General features: G+C 39.8%; 1 protein-coding gene across 4 annotated transcripts in view; it reads right to left on the reverse strand.

The window, feature by feature from the left end:
* Positions 1 to 24,750, reverse strand: part of LOC140502852 (unconventional myosin-Vb) — a 556,148-nt gene that overhangs the window by 42,684 nt on the left and 488,714 nt on the right. For all 4 annotated transcript variants that reach the window (XM_072606904.1, XM_072606907.1, XM_072606905.1 and 1 more), the window contains 4 exons: positions 22,636 to 22,773; positions 18,078 to 18,143; positions 11,318 to 11,557; positions 10,056 to 10,156 (listed from right to left, as the gene is read on the reverse strand). In XM_072606904.1, coding sequence (XP_072463005.1) covers positions 10,056 to 10,156; positions 11,318 to 11,557; positions 18,078 to 18,143; positions 22,636 to 22,773 — 545 coding nt within the window. The remainder of the gene's footprint in view (positions 1 to 10,055; positions 10,157 to 11,317; positions 11,558 to 18,077; positions 18,144 to 22,635; positions 22,774 to 24,750) is intronic.

A 24,750-nucleotide genomic window follows, 5' to 3' on the forward strand; every position in this document is an offset into this window, starting at 1 on the left:
GATGATGGGGATTCCTTTAACCCAGCTTCATACAAACCTCACCAGTGTCTGTCTGCATTCTGTCCATGCAATGTTGTCCTGCCATCTTCCTTGTCCTTCCATCCCTACTAGAAGAGACCATTCTTGCTCTCCCTACTTATAGCTACCTTCTTCTGGAATAAGGAAAGTCTTGCAGACATTGGAAAGGGGAATCAAAGGACTTAGGTTTAAATTGTGCCTCTGACCTTATTTCCTTCTCAAGGACAAGTCACAACCTTCCAAGGCACCAGTTTCTATACCTAGTCTAGAACTGTAATGGGGGTAAAGTGGGATTGACTTAATGATTTCTGTAGTCCCTTTCAACTCTATCATAGGTTCCCAAACTGGGAATCCTGGGGGGTGGGGGAGTGCTGGGATGATCAGGGGTAGTCTCGGGTGCAATCAGGGGGTACTGAATAAAAATACGGGGGTGGTGGAAGCATAAGGAAAGAAGAGAAGATTTTGAAAAACTTTTTGTACATGTTTCATCTGTTATATAAGAGTTAAATTGTAGTGATTACATTATTTTCCAAATAAACACACAAAATGAAAATTATAACCAATCAGTGGTCAAGCCCACCGATAGCGTCTTAACAAGCAAGTGTTGGTAGGCCAGCATGTTTCAAATTGTCAGGAAGTCCACCATGCATCAGCAGGAATATATGCATGCAATGACTTGTTTGCAAAATGATACCATGCAGTTACACGATGCACTACTGTGTCATCAAAATTTCAACGCACAAATAACCCACAAATTTACAACAAATTATTATATTTAAGATGCATCATTTAAAATTATTTAGTATTTTTTGAAATGATGCAAATTTAAAAAAAAAAACTGTTAAAGGGTCAAAGAAAGTTGATTTACAGGGGACAGGATGCTGAGCAATTGTTTTTTTAAAGAGGGCAGTAGGCCAAATAAGTTTGGGAACCTCTGCTCTAGGCTCTACATTCCTATAATTATTTTTTGCTAGGACAATAACTTTTATTTGAAATATGCAAGATTTTGGTGTCATGCAGCTTTCTGGACAGGTTTATACAATCTCAAAAGTTTTCAATAGTGTAACCTGTTTTTCAGTGTACCTGACCCAGAAATGGCTCATGACACATTTGAAGCTCAGAGATTTATCAAAGGAAGTGATGATGAGCAGAAAGGTACATGGAAAAAAAGGGACGGAGTGGATGGGGAGAAAGTGAAGGGAATAAAAAGTGGAAAGGGTGCCTATTGCATCTTTTTTTTCAGTCAAAAGCTGAGGGAGATTTCTGTGATTTCCCTATTTAAACTATTGTTGGTTTAAGAATGCCACCTAGTGGCTATGATAGAAAATGAAGCTTCATGAAATTGAGTATAAAATGTAAATTTGTGAATTACATCAACTAATATTTGTTGATGGCCTACTGAGCGCATGGTAGTATTTCAGACATCAACCGAAAACAAATGAATTTATTGTGATGAATTTAAATTATAGTAAAGTCTGACTGTCCTACAAGTCAGGAAACTGGACCCTTCCTTGTATGTGACATCAAAGGATTCTATAGGTTAGAGCAAGCCTAGATATTAGAAGTAACGTGATCTCATCCTCTACCTTTATACGTAAGGAAAGTGAGGCCCTGAGAGAGGAAGAGATTTGTCCAAAATTATACAATGGAACGAAGAAGACTTGATTTAGATGATCTCGAGGATTCTTTCCAGATCTTTAATTCTATTTTTGTTAATTTGGGCATTTATAATAGTCAGAATGACTTAGTTGTTGCAAGATGTTCTTAAAATAATATTATTGTTACTGTATACAGTATTCTCTTCGTTCTCTTCTTTATTTTGTGCAAGTCAATCCATGTTTTTCTAAGATCACTGAGCTCATCATTTCTTATAGCACAGTATAGTTATTCATGATAAACAGATGTATAGAATGATTTTACATATACACACGTGTGTCTAATGATTCTATTTTTATTGTTGTTTAGTTGTACCAGTCACACCTGACTCTTTGTGATGCCTTTTGGGATTTTCTTGGCAGACACTGGAGTGGTTTGCCATTTCCTTCTCCAGATCATTTTACAGATGAGAAAACTGAGCCGAGGAGGCTAAGTGACTTGCCCAGGGTCACACAGCTAATAACTGTCTCAGGCTGGATTTGAGCTCTGCTCTTCCTGACTCCAGGGCTAGCACTCTAATCAGTGCACCTCTTCGTTGCCCTTTTGATTTTATAGTCTACGCTATAATTTTTTAAAATGAATACAATAACGCACTAGAACAGGCCTGCAACAAATGTGATATAATCTCTATCCCAAGAAATAGAAATTGGCAATCACTTCTCCTGCATTGCTGACATGTTATCTGCCTAGAGAAGGGGTTAGAGCATTCGACCTCTCAAAGTTCTTTCTAGGACTGAGATTATAAATTTCTTATCTCTAAAAAAAGAAACCTTCTGGGATTGCCTATAAGTCTAGTTCACAATTTTTTTTCTACCCTATCTCCTGGGTTGGTTTATAAAGACACTGGGGGTACAAGAAGTCTTCATTCTGTAAAATGAGGGACATCTGAAGTTTCAAACTTGGTCACAAAACATATATATTTGAGGTACTTGACAAGCTGCTTTTTGGTAGAAGCAAATTGCTTCTGGTAACTGCAGCATTTTTAGAAATATTGGGTCATTTTAAACTCCAGAAGAAAATCACAGGTATCTAACCAGGGGTAGCGAAAGGAATTAATTTCAAATGCAGACCTGGAAATTTGGAGGCCATATTTTAGTCAGATGGCATGAACCTGAAGAGGGCTTGGTAGTCTGGTGTTTAAACTTAACCACACCTGTGACATGAGACTCTAGGCAAATCTCAGTAAATTTCCCTTTTCATTCCAAACTCCCTCCTTAATAAACAAGGTTAATTGTGCTTCCTAAAAAGATCCACTCACCAGATGAGCTATATGTAACATGTCATACATACATGTATCACATACATGCATATATACCATGGCATTATCTGTAGGGCAGGTAGATGGTGCAGCAGACAGAGCAACCAGTCCTGGAGCCAGGAGGAGCTGAGTTCAAATGTGGCTCCAGACACTTACTAGTTGTAGAAGTCAGCAAGTCACATTAAGTGACCCAATTGCTTCTCCCCCAAAATTCTTAAGTGAAAAAAAATTATTTAAAAAAAAACCCAAGTCATTTCCTCTTCTTTATGCTTTAGTTTCCAGCATAATGTAAAACGACCGAGACCACAAGGTCATAGGCTTTAAAGCCAAAAGGGATCAACTAATCTAATCCTCCTATTTTACAGATGAATCTTAATTTTGGCTTTTTCCTTCCTAACTATAAATGATGGTGGAGTGGAGGGAGGAAAAGAAAGAGATGTGAAGGTCAACAAAGATCTTTTTGCAAGCTCTTATTTCAATTCAAGGCCTCATTTCCAAAATATAATTTTATTTTCTGTTCCAAATTCTCTATTTTTCTCTCCACCCCTCCCCCACCAACTGAGAAGGCGAGAAATAGGATACTTCTGAGTATCATATAACACATATAAGCAAGTTTCCACATTAGTCATGTTCCAAAGGAAAACAAAAAAGCAAGAAAATAAAGGAAAAAATATGCTTCAATGTGCACTCATTAGTTGTCCATTTGGAGGTGGGTGACATTTTTTATCCTAAGTTTTTTGGAGCTGTGGTGGATCATTGAATTGATCTGAGTTACTAAGTCTTTCACAGTTGGTTATCTTTATAATACTGCTATTAATATGTAAATTGTTCTCTTTTTTCTGCCCACTGTATTCCATATCAATTCATACAGGTGAAATCATTCCTTTGTCATTATTTCTTACAGCTCAATAGTTTTCCATCACCTTCATATACCATAACTTCTTAGGCCTTTCCCCAATTGCTCCTAAATGAAGTTAAAAAACCTTGCTTTCTCTTTCCGAGGTCTATAAATTGGGGGGAAAGACAGAGATGCAAGGATCAACAGGAATTCTCAATGGTGGTTTAAATATCAGTGGTAGAAAAAAAAAGTCCTTTATACACTCACATAGCACACAATTTATGTTTAAAACATAAAATTCTACAACGGGGATGGCGGCTGTGTTTAGGAGAAAATAACTCCCTCTTCTTTTTAAAGAATCCTGCATTTACGGAGGACAACCCTTTAGCATCGTGAGCTGCCCTGCTGGGCAGGGATCCAAAAAGTCATTAATCAATGTTATCGGCCTCTATCATCTTGTGCATCTGCCTTTTCTCCCTCTCTGAGCACCAAGGCAGTCACAAAATTTCTTCCACTCCAAGACAGATGTGCCAGGTTGGCCTGGAGACAAAATGCCCCACAGCTAGCTGGAAGGCACTCTTTTAGAATCCTTTTTGGAGGTAATGTAAATAGTTCCTCCCCTATGTTTAACTCCACCTCACAAGACTATTCATTTCTTACTGTGGGTTGGGCTTGCTGGGAACTGAATCATTTTAGCTATAATAGAAGCTATTTTTAATTTTATCATCATCACCATTAATACTACTGTGAAGGAAGACACAAATTCAGGATATTAAACTGCCCCTGAGAAAACTAGTGTTCAAGCTTGGCTTCCTGTCAGGTGTTTAGAGGTAATAAAAAAGAAGCTGAAGCCTCTGAAGATTAGGGGGATGTCATTGCTTATGTGTCAGGACCAAGCACGTAAGAAGTTTTTATCATCCGAGTACTTTTATCTTGGCCCACAATCATTGAAAATGACTAAATCTGGATCCCAGTTTAAAATCTGAGAGATTCACCTTCAGATTTTTCTATGTTCCTCTTTTTTTCCTCTGTCCCCTTTTCTCTCTTCTCTCCCACCTTGGAGAATAATTTTATTTCTTTAAGAATAAATTTATCATTGCTGTTCTTTGGGAAACTCATAAATAGGGATCATAGTGAGTAGACCAATGGATTGAGTTAAGATGCACAGGCTACAGTCCTGATCCTAGCTAGCTCACTGTGGGTGCTGGCTCAAGTCTCTTCCCTGTCTGTGCTTGGGTTTTTCTCAAAGGTCCTTCTTGCTCTAAAACCATCTGATTCTATGAAGTGAATAAGTGAATTGCTAAAGCAAGATTTACTCCTTCATTTACAGTTAGGGTCCAATTAGTGCAAATAACAAATCTTGAGAAGTAGTTACATTATTTGAATTCACACTGCATATTTCCACTGGGCTAGACTACTGACATAGTTCACGTGATTACAACTTTGAACAGTACAAATTTAAATACATGGGACCACATCAGGAGATTCATTATTTGCATTAATCAGGACATGACTATAATGATATCTTCTTAGAGTGCTCTATACTCTTATAGATTTGGAACACCTGGTACTGAGGGCATATAATAATTGCTGATGTCTGTATAGTATGTAAAATTTTGCAAAGAGGTTTATTCTTATTCTCTCATGAGAGTCTCACAAAAACCTCATGGGGAAGGTGCTGTATTTCATAAATGAGGAGACATATTTAGAAGGATTGATTAGATTGATTAGCATATAGATTTAGAACTTGAAGGGGGCTCAGAACTCCATTTTATAGATGAGGAAACCAACAGGTTAAACAATTTGCCCATCACACAACTAGTAAGTGTCAGAGGCACAATTCAAGCTTGATCTTCCTGACTCCAAGTCCAGCATTATTTCTATAGTCCCATAGAAAATAAGGGTCAGAATCAAGATTTGAACTCAGGATCTCCCAACTCTAATTCCTGTATTCCAGCCCCTTTATCATGTTTGCCATAAATAATTGGGGACTAACTGAAATGATTGCTTGACTTTTCAATATAAGCTCTAGCTAGGTTTCAGTCCTATTTGGGAGAAATATCTTCACAGGGAGGAAGATTAACTGTTCTATGTCAGACCCAGATGTCTAGGCTGGGATTAAAATTGCTGAAATCCAGCTCTGTGCTAATTCCCCTGGCTACGTTGCCCCAAGGTTCCTATCTTCTTCTGAGAGTTAATTTCTCTTGTTTTAACTTTCCATTACTTTGGGGAAACAAGAATGTGACAGTCTGTTTTGAAATCCAAATAATTTGGTTTTTCATGCAATGAGGATTTATTAAATGTCTGCCACAAGAACTAGAAACTAAGAGAGGGTCCAACCATTGCGGAAAGGCTGAACAAATTATGGCATATAAATGTAATAAAATACTACTATGCTCATGAATAAAAATGATGAATTAGACAGCTTGAGAAACTGAGAAAGACATTGTAAACTAATGCAGAACAAAGTGAGCAGAATCAGGAGATCAATTTATACCGTAACAACAACACTGTAAACAGCAGTACAAAGATGTCTAAAACTCAGGACAATGCCTCCCCAATCTCCAGGTAAGCAGAGCCCAATTTTAATATAAAGTTCAAAGTCAATAAATGTGCTGGAAAAATCAGCAAACAATAATAGTAATAAAAAAAACACGTGACCACAAAAAGCTACTATTATGGCAGGGAAGATGAAGACATAAAATCAGAAGAAGACAGCAATGTGAAAATAGTTACCAAAAACCCTCAAAGAAAAAATAGTAATTGGACTAACCCAACAAGAATTCCTAAAAGAGTTTTAAAAAGAGATTAGAACAGTAGAGGAAAGAATGGGAAAAGAAGAGAGTGATGCAATAAACTTAGGAAAAAAGAATTAGCTTGGCAAAAGAGGCAGAAAAATACTGAGGAAAGTAACCCCTTAAAAATCAGAATTGACCTAATGGAAAAAAAGGTATAAAAATTCATTGAAGAAGAGAACTCCCTAAAAAGGAGAATTGGGCAAATGCAAAAAGAGATACAAAAGCTCTCTAAAGAAAATAATTCCTTAGAAATTAGAATTGGGCAAGTGGAAGATATTGACTCCATGAGACATCAAGAAACAATAAAACAACGTCAAAAAATGTGAAATATATAATTGGAAAAACACTGATCTGGAACATAAAGTGAGATAATTTAAGAATTCTTGATTTACTTGAAAGCCATGTTCAAAAGAAGAGCCTAGACATCATATTTTAAGAAATCATAAAAGAAAACTGCTCTAATATCTTAGATCCAGAGAGTAAACTAGAAAATGAAAAAATCCATAGATCACCTCTTGAAAGAAATTTCCAAATGAAAACCCCCAGGAATATTATAACCAAATTCCAGAGCTCCCAGGCCAAGCAGCCAGAAAGAAACAACTCAAATCTCATGGAGCCACAGTCAGGATCACAAGTTTCCACCTTAAACGAGTGGAGGGCTTGGGATATGATATTCCAGAAGGCAAAGGAGTTAGGATTGCTACTCAAAATAATCTACCCAGAAAAACTGAGTATAATCCTTCAGGGGGACAATTAGATATCCAATGAAATAGATGACTTTCGAGTATTCCAAATGAAAAGATCAGAGCTGAATGAAAATTTGACATTCAAATATAAGACTCAAGAGGAGTATAAAAAGGTAAATATGAAAGAGAAATAATCACGAGACTCAACAAACTGTTTGTTTCTATATGAGAAGATGATACATGTAACTCATAAGAACTTATCATTATTAGGGCAGTGAGAAAGAATCTACATAGAAGAGATCATAAATGTGAGTTGATTATGCAAAAAAATGAAGGGATGAAAAAGAGGGATGTACTGGCAGAAAGGAGAAGGGAAAGAATGGGGAAAACTTTCTCATATAAAGGTGTGCAAGGAGGAGCTTTTATAGTGGAGGAGAAAGGGATGGGGTGAGAGGCAATGCTTGAACCTCTCTCTCATTGGAATTGTTTCAGAGAGGGAAAAATACATATACACTCAGTTGAATATAGAAATCTATCTTACTCTATTGGCAAATAAGAGGAGAAAGGGATAAGAGATATGGGATAGGGGATGATGGAAGATTGTCAGAGGTAGTAGTCAGATTTTGTAGGAGGAACAGGATAAAAAGAGAGAGAAGGAGAAAAAAATAGGATGGAGGGAAATACACAGTCAGTCATTGTAACTGTGAATATGAATAGGATGATCTCAGCCACAAAATGGAAGCAAATAGCAGAACAGATCAGAAACCAGAATCCAACAGTGTGCTGTTTACAAGAGATGCACTTGGAACAGAAAGACGCACAGAGTTAAAATAAAAGGATAAAGCAGAGTCTATTATGCTTCTGCTGAAGGTAAAAAAAAGGCAAGGGCAGCAATCATGGTCTCAGATAAAGCAAAAAGATACCTAGTTAAAAGAGATAATCAGGAAAACTACATTTTGCTAAAAGGTACCATAGACAATAAAGCAATATCAAAAATGTTTACAGCAAGTTTACCTAATAAATGTCTCATTTTTCAAATATATAGGGAACTGAGTCAAATTTATAAAAATCCAAGCCATTCCTCATTTGATAAATGGTTAAAGGATATGAAAGGGCAGTTTTCAGAAGAAATCAAAGTTATCTATAGTCATATGAAAAATGCTCTAAATCACTATTGATTACAGAAATGCAAATTAAAACTACTCTGAGGGACCACCTCACACCTACTGGAAACGACAAATGCTGGAGGGGATAAGGGAAAAATAGGTACATTCATAAATTATTGGTGGAATTCTCCAAACGTTCTGGAGAACAATTTGGAAGTATGTCCAAAGAATTACAAAACTGCATACCCTTTGATTCGGCAATACCACTACTAGGTCTGCACCCCAAAGAGATAAAAAAGGGAAAAGGACTTATATGTACAAAAATATTTACAGGAGCTATTTTTGTAGTGGAAAAGAATTGGAAATTGAGGGGATACTCATCAGTTGGGGAATGGCTGAACAAGTTGTGGCATATGATTGTGATGGAGTACTATTGTGCTATAAGAATTGCTGGGGGGGAGGGTGGTTTCAGGAAAAAAAAAACAACATGGCAAGACTTATATAAACTGAAGCGAAGTGAGAAGAGCCAGGACATCATTGTGCACAGTAGCAGCATTGCTGTAATGATAATCAACTTGGAAAGACTTGTCTACTCTGATCAATTCACTGATCCAAGACAATTCCAAAGGACTCATGACAAAACAAATGTTTTCTACCTCCAGCGAGAAAAATGATAAACTTTGAGTACAAATCAAAGTATAACTATCTCAATTCCTTTATTTTTATTTGTTTTGCTTTTTGTGTGTGATATGGCTAAGATAGAAATGTTTTTCATGATTTCACATGAATAATTGGTATGATTTGCTTGCCTTCTGGGTGGGGAGGAGTGGGAGAGAATCTGGAACTCAGAATTTAAAAAGAGAAGAATGTTAAAAATAAATAAATAATAGATTTGTTTAAAAAAAAAAAAATCCAGCCTAACTGGAATCTCTGGCTGTTCTCTTAGCTCAGTATTCCACCTCCATCTCTGTGGCTCCGCAAAAGCCATTCTCCCATGCTTGCAATGCAATCCCTCCTTATTTCTGCCTTGCAGAATCTTATCTTCTTTCAAGGCTTAGCCCAGCTCTTAAATACCCTGTGAAGACTTCTGTGACTTTCCCCCAAAGGAACACCCCCCTTTCAGGTGTGACCACTCTTTCCTCTCATGACAATCGGTGTTCACTTATCTGCATGCATACTGCATAACCAAGTCCCTTTAGGAGGCCAGAGACCATTTCTCTTTTGTTTTGTATCTCCATGACCTATCACAGGTACCTTAGTGGCAACTCAAAAAGAGGATTTTGTTGAACTGGACTGAGTTGCCATGACACAGGGTAAGCTAGAGTTAGGATGGAAAGAACAGAACACAGGAAGTTGGAGGAACTTAGAAATCATCTTTATCCTTCTATCTGGTGGAGAGAAGTTCAACTGGTCAAAGCACCAACTTGGTGTTGCCTTCTTTGTCCTTCCCCCTCAACCCTGTTGGAAAGCTCTTTTCTCCAGTATGTATCAGTGGAGCTTGGTTCTAGTTGCTTCATATGTGTTAGTCTTTCTCCAGTTAGATCAAAAGCTCGCTAGGGCAAGAATATTCTTCCCTCCTCTCATATCTGTCATAACACTTGGCACAATGCTATGCAATAGCCAGTATTTGGTGGAAGTGAAATGTCTCCTTGAGCTAAAGTATCTCCCTTTCTTCTCCTGGGAGAAAGGACTTACCTGTTTGTCTGGCAGACCCCATGATAGGCTTCAATGGCATCTTCCTGGTCCACATGCTTTTCACTGTTGGGCCAACTGGTCCGGGCATTAATGTTTGGCTCCTAGAGAGAAATGTGACATACCAAGACAAATGAAGACAACCCTGATTATACAAATATCTGTCAATGGAGCATAAACCCTACATATGAGTGTGTGGTTAAAGGCACACATCAGAAAAGTGTGAGAGCTTGTATTTTAAGTAAGATAAATGACCTCTAGAAACAGAGCTGAGTGCACTTACTTTCAGCAGAGGGGAGGGTCAAGCACAGAAAGATTTTCCTGGAATGCTGCTTTAAAAGATCAAAGTCATCTTATGGAATCAAATAAATAAAACCCCTTTCCTCTCACTCAGAAAAGGAGATGAGAGGGTTGGACATGGTTGGGTTAATGTTAAGAGAGATTCCCTTCCCTGCCTCTCCCCAAGTCTTCTTTGTCATGAAGTACCCTATGGAAATAGAGTCTCCCTGCAAAGAAGAACTTGAATTCAGGTGCTTAAGATATAAGGAAAAAGCGCTCATGCCTTCATACCCATCTCCTTCCTCCTACTGGTTTCCTTTTGCTCAACTGATGCCAGGGCATATGATGAGTTGTAGAGTGCTCTCTCCCCACCTATCTCCACCCATCTCTCGCTGCATTAGTTCTTGCTCAGCTCCATACCCTTTGCCCAACTGTTGAGTCTCAAAAGATGAATTGGACCTCCCATGCCAAGGAGGGAAGGAGGAGAGGAGGGGCAACCTCTCACTGCCAGGACACAGGTCAGGCAGCAGGCATCCAGAGTTTTTAAATAAAGTTAAATTTTTTCCCAAAAAAGAGGCAAGGAGGGGTTGAAAGAGAAAGGTAGAATTCAAACAAGAAAAGAAAATGATGATTAGTTCGGTTTCTTGGACATATAGCCACTTCCCTTTGGGTATATCTAGTGTCAGGGTCCATATCTAGTCTCCTAGGCTCCATAGAGCATGTATGGTCCTAGTTGCTCCAGTTCACATACCATGTAACCTGAAATCCCACCCTAGGATGAGAACAACCTTGAAACAACCAGATCTTTCAGACAGGATCCTAAGGCCAGAGATTTCTCAATCTCTGAAATCAAGGTTCCTTTCCTTCAGACACAGGTATTGTGGAATACAGCCATGGCTCAATGGGAAGGAAAAGTCTGTGGGGAGAATGCCCAGCCCTATCCATTATCTGGTCATTTGGCTGCCTTCCCAGGCTGCATGCCTTACCATGCTGCTGCTGCCATGTTTCCGCTGGTCAGCGCTCACAATTTGGGTCCTGAGGATGAGCACCTCCTCTTTGCGGACCTCCAGCTCCTCATTGGCTGACTTAAGCTGGTTCAGTAGGAGAGCGTAGCTGTCCTGGACCTCATGGGTCGAGTTGTTCTGTGTGGCCTGGTCGGCCACTGCCTGTCTCAGTTCATTCAGATCATTTTTCAGCTTTTTGTTCTCCGACTCCAGCTCTTGTCTCTGGAAAACACCAAGGTTCCCCGTTATCCCTTAGATGAGGCTCACCCAAGAAAAGGGCTGTCCACCACATGAACATCCTATCATGCTTCCTTAATGAAGCCAATCTCACCACTAGGCCTGCTCTGTGTGGGGCCCAGCCTGTGCACAGACACATTTGTGAGACTGCGTGTAAGCATGCTTACCAACTAATACAAATAGTGCTTTAAAACTTGCAAAACACTTCCCACATTTTATCTCATTTGATCCTCATGACAACCCTGAGAGGAAGGGGTTATTATTCTCATCCCCATTTTACAGATGAGGAAAGTGAGGCTGAGAGGTGAAGCGGCTTGTCTAGAATAGCACAAGGGATCACATAAGTGCTTGAGCATGGTTTGAACTGAAGTCTTCCTGATTCCAAGTCTGGCATTCCATGCATTGAACCACCAAGCTGCCTTAATAATTACTGATGATTCCAGAAAGTCCGCAGGGGGTCTTCTTGTGGCTCTAGATTTACATCCATACATTGACTCTATGTGTTTCTCCCACTTAGTGTAGTAAAAGTAGATAGAATGTTGGATTATGGGAGAATGTGAGCTCCTAGAAAAGAGGAATTTTTTTCTTTTCATTTTTGTCTTTTCATCTCTAGTGCCTAGAACTTGGGAGTCACTTAATAAATGCCTGCTGAACAGCTGAGTCAGGAGTCTGAGCTTGTCCCTGTTGAGTTCTATGGCTGTGAAGGAGGCAAGTGACTTGGGTGAGTCTCTGCCTCAGTCTGGGTTTCTGTTGCCTCATCTCTTTAGATGACGGTGATCCCTAATGTCCCTTCTATTTTTAATGCTGCTGTAGTAGAAGAAGAGGAGCTAGGAGACTGAAAGATCTGGGCTCAAGTCTAGCCTCAGACATATGCTGTCTGTGTGAACCTAGGCAAGTCACTGAAACTTCCAGTGCTCATGGCCAAAAGTGTCAAACATGAGGCCCTACATGTCATTGCCAGCATGCTGCAGAACCAGATTAAAGTGCAACTAGGAAATATTTAATAAAATAAGTAAAAATGCAATGAACATAGGCAATGTTACTACAGTCACTAGATGGTGCCATAGTGCACAGGGTGCTGGGCCTGCAGTACAGAAGGCTCATCTTCCTGAATTCAAACCTCACCTCGGACACTTACTAGCTGTGTGATCTTGGGCAAGTCATTTAATCCTGTTAGCTTCAGTTTCCTCAGCTGTAAAATGAGCTGGAGGAGGAAATGGCAAACCACTCCATTATCTTTGCCAAGAAAACCCCAAGTGGGGTCATGAAGAATCGGACACAACTGAAATGACTGATCAATAACAAAATGTCAACATGCAGCCCAGAGGGATCCTTAGTGGACCTGTTTCTGTTTGAGTCTGACGCCCCTGCTACAGGTCAGGAAGGCTGTAACCTGCCCTCTGTGGGTAGAGCTTCCACCTGTGGGGGGGTCCTTCTTCCAAGGAAATCATAAATCAAATGCCTATCACTGTCCCCATTCACCAAAAACTAGTCTTAGTGAGAGAGGCAAGACATAGTTTAAAAAAATAAAAATCACTAGTTCTGTTCTTGGCATTTCTACATATTTTAAAGCCCTAGCCAAGGTGCCTCCCCTCTCTGGGCCTGTTTCCCCATATATAAAATGAGGGTATGCTTGGATTAGATGATCTCTGACTTTCCTTCCCACTCTAATATTCTCTGAGTCTATGAGGGCTTTAAAATGAGTGTCAATGCTAACTCTAAACTCCAGATGTCCCCACTCACCAATGATACCATGCAACACAGAGCCGAGGGAAGGTTCAGGCAGAAACGCAAGGCAATGTCCATTCACTCCTGCTTTTTCCAACCACTCCATGTACGATCACCCTCTATAGACCTCATACCTTCTCCTCCCAACAGACCCCAAGACCACCTTTCCTTATTTCTCCATCACAGACCTTTTTATCTCCTGTTCAAACATTTCCCAAAAGGAACGCGTTACAATATACCATGAACATTTTCATGAAGCACATAAGTGCTGTGTCACCTTGGAGGAGGGAGATTATAGGATAGGGGAAACCACATTTCACTGTCCTTGAAATCTCCCAGTCCGGGACAATGGAGTTTTTCTGAATCCCCAGAATGATGCACTCATTTGTTTTAATGAGCTCAGTAGTATGATTCAATAGCCAAGGGACTTAATGATCCTATACACATTTTTTTTTCTAAAAATATGGATTTTCTATAAAAATGGAGGCCACTCCTGTCAAAGATTAGGGATAAATGGGAAGGATTGTGTCTCGGAAGGGAAGTTGCCTGTGCCTAGGTACTGGTGGTGAAGAGGGATGTGGAAGGAGGTATGAGTGTGTCCTAGGGTCAGAAGAAGATCTTGACAAAAATCAAGAGTGCTCTAGGCTAAAGATGATGAGATGGTCTGTGGCTGCACAAAGCAACAGCCAGGAAGATGGTCTTAAAAGGGTCTTGGCAAAATTATGGTTCTGTGTTCCTCTTCCTAAAGACTTTATCTGATTCTGTGCCAGACTGAGCAGAAGGTATATCTGAACCAGAATTGGAACTAGAAATTTTTGTGCCAGGGTAAGTAGCATAAAGCACACCCTCATTTGGGCAGAGATGTGAGAAAGGGTTGGAACATTTCCCTATTGAGGGAAACAAAGACCTAAGAACATTGTTATACAATGTGGTCTTGAACGAGATCATAACATTGGCTTTCAGAAAACAGGGCAGGCACTCATGTGAGCCCATTACCTGTAGTTTCCTATTTTAACTAATTATTTTTTTTTCGCTGACTAAGTAGTAAGCAAGTGCTATCAGTGCCCTAGGGCAAAGTACCAGTTGCCCTGTCCTAGTTACGGCTCTGATATGACCCAAAGAAGAATCTAAGGTAGAGTCTGCTCTGGTTCAGAGATCAGTTCCTGTCAATCAAGGGCTCAGGCCCATTTCATATCTGGTTTAGAGAGATCTGTGTAGTCAGTCTACATATCTCAGGCTTATTACATTGGGCATGATTGTTTCCCTACTTTTTTGCCCCAATGGACATTTGGAAATGGCATCATAAGCTATATCACATTTTCCTAAAGAAATAATTATTTAATTGGGGGTTGTTTTCCCAAGGCCTTGGCAATAAATTGCAGATATGACTAACAAAATGCCATAAAACAGATATAATAACCTTCAACTTACAGAATAATTTCAAATGGTAAAATCCTGCTCCCTATTCTACCAAGTGGGTATCACTGTGCTAGCAGTGATTATATAGGGTACCCCAAAGCACTCTGCACAAAGTGTGTAGTCACCACATAAACGGTACAACTCCAGCACAAATTTGATCTAAAACTAATGTGCTTATTATAGTAAACAATTTCACATTTAATTAACAATGACTGCCTTGAATTTAGAATGGATGGGGGAAGGTAAGGTGATGGGGAAGGTCTGGTTTTGTGTTTGTTTTTTTAAAGATATTTGTCTGAAACTTTCCTTTTCTCTTTATCAGCTTCACTGAAGGGAGGCAAAAGCATCCCAAATTCTTCCACTGACCTGAGAGCTGCCTTTCAGTACTTAAGTTGACCTATTTGGCATTCGTTGACAGATATCAGACCTCTTCACACTTCATTTGGAAAGCCATACACACAATTACTGGGTCATTAGCATGGATGTCAAAAAAAGATCCTTCAAATTCTCCCTCATCAAATTGTTAAGACAGGCTTAAGAGAGAATCCTGATTGAGCATCTGCTGTTGCCTTTGTAAACCATATTCTGACAATGGCAGAAACTGAGGGACAATGAAGGAGGGCCTAAATTACTGTAGGGTCAGTACGGGAAGGGGAGAGGTCACTTGACTCCCTGGATAAGATCAGAGCTGGCTTTATATGTAAGCACAATAGACCTAGGTGCTAACTTCAGGGCATCCAGGATGGCTCCCCTCCCCCTAAATCTCCCTTCTAACTTTAGCCTGTCACCCTGACTGAAAATTTATTATTAAGGATTCATTCAGTTCATTAAGGCAGTTAAGTGACAAGGTAAATATTGCACTGGGCTTGGAATCAGGAATATCTAAGTTCAAATCGTGACTCAGATACTTCCTAGCTGTATGACCCTAGACAAATCATTTGCCATTCCCCACTCTGTTTCCTCATCTATGAAATGAGGATAATAATACCTATCTCGCAGATCTGATATAAGATCAAATGAGGTAACATGTGTGAAGCTATTAGTATTATTACTAATCAAGGTTATTATTGCCTTGTTCTTTACCTTTAGAAATGGTATTGGGAAGGGTAACACTGATTCCTAAAACAGTTTACACTTCTCTTATGGAGCTTAGAGTATAAATATCTGATTACATGTTTTATGGACTCTATTGTTAGACTATAAGTTCCTTAAGATCAGGGATGGTGTGTTTATTATTCATCATTGTCTCAGCCCTGGCACAAAATTTTGCACATCACAGGCATTCAGATGTTAGCTCCTTGCAGAACCACGACCTGAGAGCTATTCCCTTCTCCTTGACATCTGACCCATGTCATTAACCAGATGTGTCAAAAAATAATAATAATAATAGCAATCGGGGGAGAGTTTATTTTAAGAGACAGGACTTGGAGTAAATGATTCGCTAGCAAGATGATAATGCTGTTGGTCCTAAAAGGAGAGGCAGGATGAATGACTTAATAATGCTAATTGTTTTCCACATTCTCCATTTCTCCTGACATGATCAAGGCTCCTCTGGGAAATGCTTACTAAAGGCAGGCAAGTTTGGATTTCATTGGCATTCATCAAGTGTAAAGACCTACTAACTCTACAGAGACTTTTAAATCTCCCAGAAATCACACAGGAAAAGAAAGCACAACCAATAATTCAAAGGAAAAAACCTCACTGAGAACTCTTCTACTGTGCTAGCAGTAACAGCCCTGTTGCTTGAAAGGAACTTTCAGGGCCAGTTTAATGGCTGTCATACCGACCAGAGGAGGATGAACAGGGTGCAACAGCCTGAGTCCATTCCCAAGCTGCCTGACTACTGGGCGATGTTTGAATATTGGTCTGTGGCAGGATATATGTGGGGATTCTAGGGGTTGGGTTTTCATGCAGGTCTGATTCCAAGCATAAATGCATAATAGGCCAAGTCTATCTGTGCCATCCACCAAATCCCCTTTATCCAAACTCTTTCCTAATCCAGTCCTGAAGTATTCATGTTGCCTGCTCCCTGCCCAAGAGTGGTTCCTAACTTACATCTGACCATCTCATAGAACTATTACCTCTCCCGTTTACTAGCTCCATGACCTGGGGCAAGTCACTTAAGTTCTTAGCCTTGATTTCAACATTCAATGAGGGTTTATATGTAAAATGAGAATAATAATACTTTTAATACTACCTGCCTCAGATGGTTATGGGAAAAGCATATTGTAACCCTCATAGTGCTATAAAAATGTGAGTTATTACTACTTGATTCACCTCAGCTCTGCCCCTCACAGTGTTAGGAGCCAGTCTGTGTTATCAGGACTTCTCTACCTGACAGTGATATATATATGTGTGTGTGTGTGTGTGTGTGTGTGTGTGTGTGTGTGTGTGTGTGTGTGTAGGCACAACCACGTATACTTATGTCTGGCTATGTATATATACACATATGCTTATGTACCCATGTATATGCATGCACCGCAATGTAGGCATACATGTATGTATACTATATATATACACATATATGTGTATATATACATGTATAGATATGTAAGTATATACATCAGCCTATGTTTTCAGGACTTCTTTACATGGCACTGATGCATGTATAATAATACAAGCATATCCATGTGTACACATGCCTTTATATGTATCTATATACATCTCTATCTCTGCTTATAAATAATTGTGAGTATGTGTATGTATGTATATACACACATACATACACATATACCTGTATGAATATTTGGGTATATATATACATATGGATAGATATCTGTGTACGTACACATACACATGTATACCTGTATGTATATTTAGGTGTGTTCGTATACATATATATGGATAGAAATCTGCGTACACATGTATACCTCTATATGTTTAGAAATCTATGTACACACAACACACATGCAGACCAAGTTTGTTTTTTTCAGAGAGCTTATACAGCTGTCCTTGTACTGCATTTTCATGAAAACCCCATAAGGCAGTTAAGGCAGATATTCTTGTCATTTGCAACAAAACCTATTAAAATGTCTTTCTTAATTTTAGACTTGAGTATTTTCTTCAATTAAAATGCATCTATTAAAAACCTTCTCTGTGTAAAACGAAGGTGAAAAAATAAATTTCCACAGGGATAAGCTAATTTGCTGGAAGGCACACGCAGTGCAACCTGAGTAGACCAGAGGTATGGTCCTGGATCTCCTGACTCCCAGCACTGCTCTCCTTCAGCTTCACACTAGCCTCTAGGACATAAAAAAAGCTCCTTTATATAAATGCTCATTGAATGATGAAATTGAGGCTAAGAAGTTAAGTGACTTGTCCAGGGTCATGCAGCTAATAATTACTGAATCAGGCTTACCTTCAGGCTGTTGTAGGCCAGATCTGCATCTTGATCTGTATCTATTTCACCCTTTATTTCAACCACCTGCAAAGATGAAGACAAAGTGACAGAGAACTATAATAACAGCAAGACATGAGACAACAGTGGACCAGGGACTTGTGCTGAACTACACTGACCCCTTGTTGGTGCAGTTCTAGAAACCAGAGGCCTGAGGTGCAGAGCCCAAAACTATCTAGCTGCGTGAACCAGACTTCATCATCTGCAAGATGGAGACACTGCTCAGAACACCTAATGGACCTCACAGAATTGCTGTTAAAAAACAAGTTCTGTGAACCTTCCAATGCTACATAAATGTAGGATGATTTATGGCTCTGCACACTATTCTCTCCATTAGTCATTGCCCTCACCAGCTCAAAATTCACCTTTTTTCTTTAAGCTTTCCATGACTGAGGAGACTTAAGTGAGCGATTCGCCCAGAGTCACCCAGTTAGGCAGTGGCAAACTCTGTTTCCCAGTCAGAACTCCCTTTTCCATCTTATCGTGCTTTTCTGGATAATATTCCCTAGTATAGGGGAATGGAAGGAGCATTTATAAAGCACCTACTATGTGCCAGGCTGTGCTAAGCATTTTACAATTTCTCTCTCATTTTAGCCTGTTGTCCCCATTTCACAAATGAGGAAACTGAGGCAGATGGTGATGAAGTGACTTGCCCAAGATCACACAGTTAGACGGTATCTGAGGCTGTATTTGAACTCCAGTCCTTTCAGACTCCAGGTGACCCACTTATAGAAATATCCACAGAAACATCAGCCCCATGATCCTCATGGCCAGGTTGACTTTTTGCAGTCTAACCCTAGAGGCATCTCACACTGTCCCTCAGTGTAAATGAACTTGATCAATGGTAGCTCTAACAGCTAGCAGTCATAGTCACTGCCCTTGCAATGGTAGCTCTAACAGCTAGCAGTCATAGTCACTGCCCTTGCAATGGGACAGACAGAACAAATATTGATTTTACATCCCACTGATTTCAGTGCCGTCTTTCATTTACAGAAACGTCTTTCTTCATGGATGACAGTTGTGCCACAGATCCCTACCCAGGAAAAAAGTAATTCAGGGGGAGCTCTTTTCTCAAAATTTTCTAGAACAAAGCAGGCAAGGCAGTATATGCATGGGACCCTCGTTACTGAGGAGGCTAAGGCTGGTGGACCTCTTGAGTTAAAGATTTCCACGCTGCAGTGGGCTAAGCTCATGGGGTGCCCACACTAAAGTTGGCATTAATATGATAAGCCAGTATGAGCAAGGGGCCACCATGTCCTACGGTTGGCAATGAGGTATGTCACAGCTCCTATGCCCATCAGAGTGGGACCAGGCCCTTGTGTAGCTCTTGTACTTTCAGTCTGGGCAAAATAAAAATCCTAGAGCACACTGGATCTCTCCTTTTTCCCTAACACACTCCACCTTGTAGAGTACGTGACCCATATCATACTCTGTAAATCCGTACCCCTTCTCAGAATGGAAACTTCCTGAGGACAGGAACTGGGCAGGGCGGCTTTTTACCCTATACTATTATTTTTTTAATGAGTAATCTCATTGGTGTAAGACTTTCTGGGCAAGGAACTTCCTCTACCAATGCCAAGTCTAAACTTATCCTTTAACTGATAGTCTTAGAAAGTTGTTTGGAGTAGGCACCAGGACTCTGAATGACCAGGGTCACATAATTAATATGTCTCACAGGCAGGATGTGAACCCAGGTTTCCCATATCCCAAAGCCAGCCTATTCTTTCTGCACTGTGCCACATTCCCTCCTTGCTAAACTGGATTCAATTACCCTGGGCCTTGGTCTTTGTACAAGGAAAGCCTAGTAACTGCCTGTGGAGTAGATTCTGGCCAGACCAGGAAGTGGGATTTTAGGATGTCATAACTGGGTTCTGGTGGTTCTCTCCCTGTTACTCTCTCATTTAACTTGGTCAGGAGCCGGCAGTTTACTTAGGAGGGATCCCATGTTCCCTACTTTCATTCCTGATCTCTGGGACAAGAAGTTGACCCAGTTAGTACCCAAAAGAGCGATCCAGAAGATGGGCTTTCTGGATCATTTGGAGCTGCTAGACTGAGGGCTTGAGAAATGGAGGGATAAAATACAAGCAAATTCTGGATTCAGAAGGCAAGATTTTTATTCCTTCTTTACTTCTTTCTTTCTATCTTACCCCCTCCCTCCCATCTTCTGATCCAGTCCATTTGGTTTTCCATACAATTTATTACTGCCTGTCATGGAGCTTCTTTCCTAATGTAATGTGTCAGTCATAAACCTAATCCTTTCCCCCTCCATTCTGAATCTCTTCCACCAGAGAGATTTAAGTCCATTAGCATGGATCATAGACCAGCTTACTGCAGGAGGTGGTGGAGACTGGGGAGGGTCTCAGGAAGAAGGAGAAGGCACAATTATGTAGAAGAATGGGAACTGTTTGTGCAAGCTTCTTGAACTTCCATAGGAAGAACAGTTGAAACAGTCATGTATGTAAAATAAACTCACTCCACACAGTGGAGTGTATGGTTCCTTCAGGCTGGGGTGACGGTAATAACACCCGAGTTTTTAATGTGTGTGAGTGGTGGTAGACAGCTAGGTGGTACAGTGGATTGAGTGCTGGGCCTGGAGTCAGGAAGATCTGAGTTCAAATCCAGCCTGACACCTAGTAGCTATGTGACGCTGGGCAAGTCATTTAACTCTGTTTATCTCAGTTTCCTCATCTGTAAAATGAATTGGAGAAGGAAATAGCAAACCAGTACCTTTGCCAAGAAAACCCCAAATGGGGTTACAGAGTCAGACATATCTGAAGTGACTGAACAATATGTATGGTTCCAGAAAGTCAATGATCCTTCATAGAATATTAGATTTAAAGCCAAAAGGACTCCAAATAAAAAATAGGCCTTATTTTAATCCAACCCTCTCATTTTAAAGAGGAGGAAATTAAGGCACAGAGAAAGAAAAAAGGCTTTCCCAACTTCACAGAGGTAATAAGTAGCAGAGTCAAGATTTGGATCCCAGTCTTCTGACTCCAAGTCTACACTCTTTATCCATCCCCGCATTAAATATCAATCTTGCATAGGTTTTAAGTAGGCCATGAATTTTTAGCTTCCTTTAACTTAAGATAAAATTTTAAAATGAATAAGTCCATGTGGAATTACAGTAGGCCCAATGCAACATTCATTGATCCTTTCTCAGAACTCCTTTAATATCTACAGTTTGGGCCTCATAATTTAACCCTTGGTTCTATGTTGTATTGTATTTGTTTCTGTAATAATAAGAACTCACCTTGATATAGTGGCTCATAGTAACAAAATGCATCCTGAACACTCTTTCCTCTAATCCTAACCAGGCTCCTATGAGGCAAAAGGGGAGGGAGTATCTGCAAATATCATGATTCTTTTATTACTGATGAGGAATGGGAGGCTTCAGAAAAGACATGACCTGCCAAAGGTCACACAGATGGGAAACAGAGCTCAGGTTTAAACTTGGACCTCTGACTTCAAACCCAATGTACATTCCATGACAACCACCTTTTCCCTGGATCCTGCCCTTCCTACACCATCTTGTTAGATTTTTTTTTCAACCAGACTATAAACCATATCTTCTTTCCCCCTAAAAAGCAAACAAGGTTATACACAGAGTAGGTACACAGTCTGGTGGTACAGAAAGAAAAGAAGAAGGTGCAAGAAAATTTATCATCCATCATGTTGTTTGTACTTCATTCTTGAAGAGGACACCATGATATCAGGGCAGTGATGCCATGACACACAAGTGAATTGGATTTAAGTCAGGGAGGGCCGTGCAAAGTCACCAGCCTTACTTTCTCCTCCAGAGTCATCTGGGTGCAGCGGCCAGGATCAGGACAATTGGAGATAGCCCAGGATTCAGTGGGGAACCTTGGCTTTTCCAAGCTAACAGGTCTCAGGTTAACTGAGGCAACATCAATGCAGTGATTAAGGCTTAAGGGGTGAAGATCACCATCAAAACGTCTAAGTCTTACCAATTAAAGCTGCTTAATTTAGGAATGCTTGGGAATATCCTACTCTGCTATTCCAACAGGGAGGGCATGGGGAATGCATATAACAGAACCCATGCATTGTTATTATCCAGTCTTTTCAGTCATGTCCAATCTTCATGACCCCATTTAGAGTTTTCTTCACAAAGATACTGGAGTGGTTTGCCATTTCCTTCTTCAGTTCATTTTACAGATGAGGAAACTGAGGCAAACAGGGTAAAGTAACTTGCTCAGGGTCACACGGCTAGTAAATGTTTGAGGCCGAATTCGGACTCAGGTCTTCCTGACTGCAGGCCCAGCCCTCTAATCTTTTGTGCCACCTGCTTGCCCAAATTCTGGTTGAACATGTTTTATTAGTGAATATGTATATTGAATTGTTTACGACCAGGTTAGCTCACACACCCTGAAGTCCATCATCACTTGACCACTCCAAACAGTCAAACTTTGATATACCCAGGAGTCTATGGCGGGGGAAGAGTGATCAATGTGTCTCCTAGCCTGTGCGTTACAAAGGGTCCCTAAGAACTTCATTGTACCTGGACTTTCTTGCTTTCCTGTTGCTCCTTTTCCAGCTGAGTTTGTAATTTCTTCCTTTCCTGCTCCAGCTCCCGAACTCTCTTCTGCAGCTTCAAGAAGACAGACATGTCCATAGCTGCCTTTTCCAGTCCCATTTCCTTCAGGAACAGGTGGAAAGCAAAGAAAGATGTTCCAGACAAGGCAAATACTTTAGGGAAACACCTCGTTATCTAATTGTATTTGGTCCCTGCCCCTCTCCTTCATAAGCTAAACGAGTAGCTTGACTTCAACCCAAACACAAAGGAACTTTCCACATCATGGACATTGATACTAATGGATTTTTCCCCCCCAAAAAGTCTTATAATGCAAGTGTCCCTGAAAGCCTGTAGAGCATTTGAGTCTTAGACATAAACCATTCTCTTGCAAAAATCCATTTAAAATGGCCAATTACGTAGTAAAAGTTAAATTGGATGAATACAAAGCCCTCCAGGGGAGGAGGGATGAAAAAGTATTCTTTAAAAAAGAAAAACACAACAATCCCACATAAGAGACACTAGATGATTAATGTGGAAATGTGTTTAATAAGATTGTATGTGTAGAACTTATATAAGATTGCGTGCCTTCTCGGGGAAGGAGGTAGGGAGGGGGAGAAAATTTAAAGCTTATGGAAGTGACTGTTGAAAACTGAAAACAAATAAATTAACTAAAAAAAAAAGAGATGCACTAGAAAATGTGGAAAATAAAACCTTCTTATTAACAGCCTATGTCATCAGTAATCATTGCCAAAACTTGCAGTCAAACTATGATAGATTATACCTTGAGGCAATAGTAATACATCTGCTTCTACATCTAACACATTATGGAACAGTGGTTTCTCAAGATATTTTTTTTCCCTTCAGGCTTGTGTTTATGTTTCTGTCCTACAGATTTTAAATATATGTGCCTCAGAGGAGCATCATCTAGAGGCTCAATTCCTGTGCAAAAGAGTCCCACCATTCCCATCCTTACCATCACCAATTGCCACCTTTACGGTGATAAATCCAAGAGCCCTGGGGACAGGAGTTTTACCACACCACTTCCAGCCTGGCCCCCACAGACATCATTACAGGATACAACTCTTGTGAAGATGAAATCAGGTATTTTGTAATTTTTTTCAGGAAGTGATCATTATATTCTCTCCAGTTTCACCTTGCCCACTTGTTCTGATATGTTTGGACAATTTTCTTTAATCATTTCTTGAAACCAGAGATCCAAGTTGGTTTTCTTTGGTCAGAGATTTAAGGTAACCAGGTAATATATGATTTTTAAATTATCCATCCTTAGTGTTTATCAGGCCACTTGATTTTGATATGAGATATCTTATATTTTCCTCAGGTTACTCATTTTTTCTGTTTTGTTTTAAGAATTCTTGTTTTCTCCTAAAATCACTAATTTCCATTTGGATTTTCAGGGAGTTTATTACTAGGGTGAGTACCTCTCCTATTAAGCTGTCAATCTTTTTTTATATTTTTCTCTTCCATAGCTTTCATTTCTTTTATTATATCTTTTGAAAATTTGCATAATTTCTTTGAAGAACTCTAATTGTTTTTGTGAGAAGGCTGTTTATTCTTTGATGTTCTGATACTAAGTGTTTTAAATTATTCTCCTCTTTTAGATGTGTGTGTTGGTCATCCCTGTCATCATAAAAGTCTTTTATTATATTCCTTTGTTGTTTTTCTTTTACTAATTTTGCTGCAGAGGCCTCAGGAATTGTGTTCTAGGTCTCTCCTATTCTGGGGACCAAATGAAATTGAAGACCTTTCCTTTACAGTGGTGATCTTTCTTCTTTTCCCTTCACCATGAACAGCAAAGTTCTCCTCTCCTGTGATCAGCTTTAGTTCAAGTCCTTTCCTTTGGATGCAAAGAGAGGAGAGGCCTTTTCTTTAATCTTCAGTGAAATCTGAAGATGCCCTCCCCTCTTACAAAAGAGACCTAGCTGAGGCCTTTTCCTTCAAGAGGATGAAGAAAGAGGTTAAGGGTCATTTTTTACACAATTAAAAAAAAATCAATGATCAGCCTGAGTGGAATCTTTTCTTTCTTCACATGGAGGTGTTTCTTTTTTCCTTAGTGCATCGGGTTTTTGTTTTACCTAGGTG

This window comes from Notamacropus eugenii, chromosome 4 (genome assembly GCF_028372415.1).
Source record: "Notamacropus eugenii isolate mMacEug1 chromosome 4, mMacEug1.pri_v2, whole genome shotgun sequence".
Taxonomy (NCBI): domain Eukaryota; kingdom Metazoa; phylum Chordata; class Mammalia; order Diprotodontia; family Macropodidae; genus Notamacropus; species Notamacropus eugenii.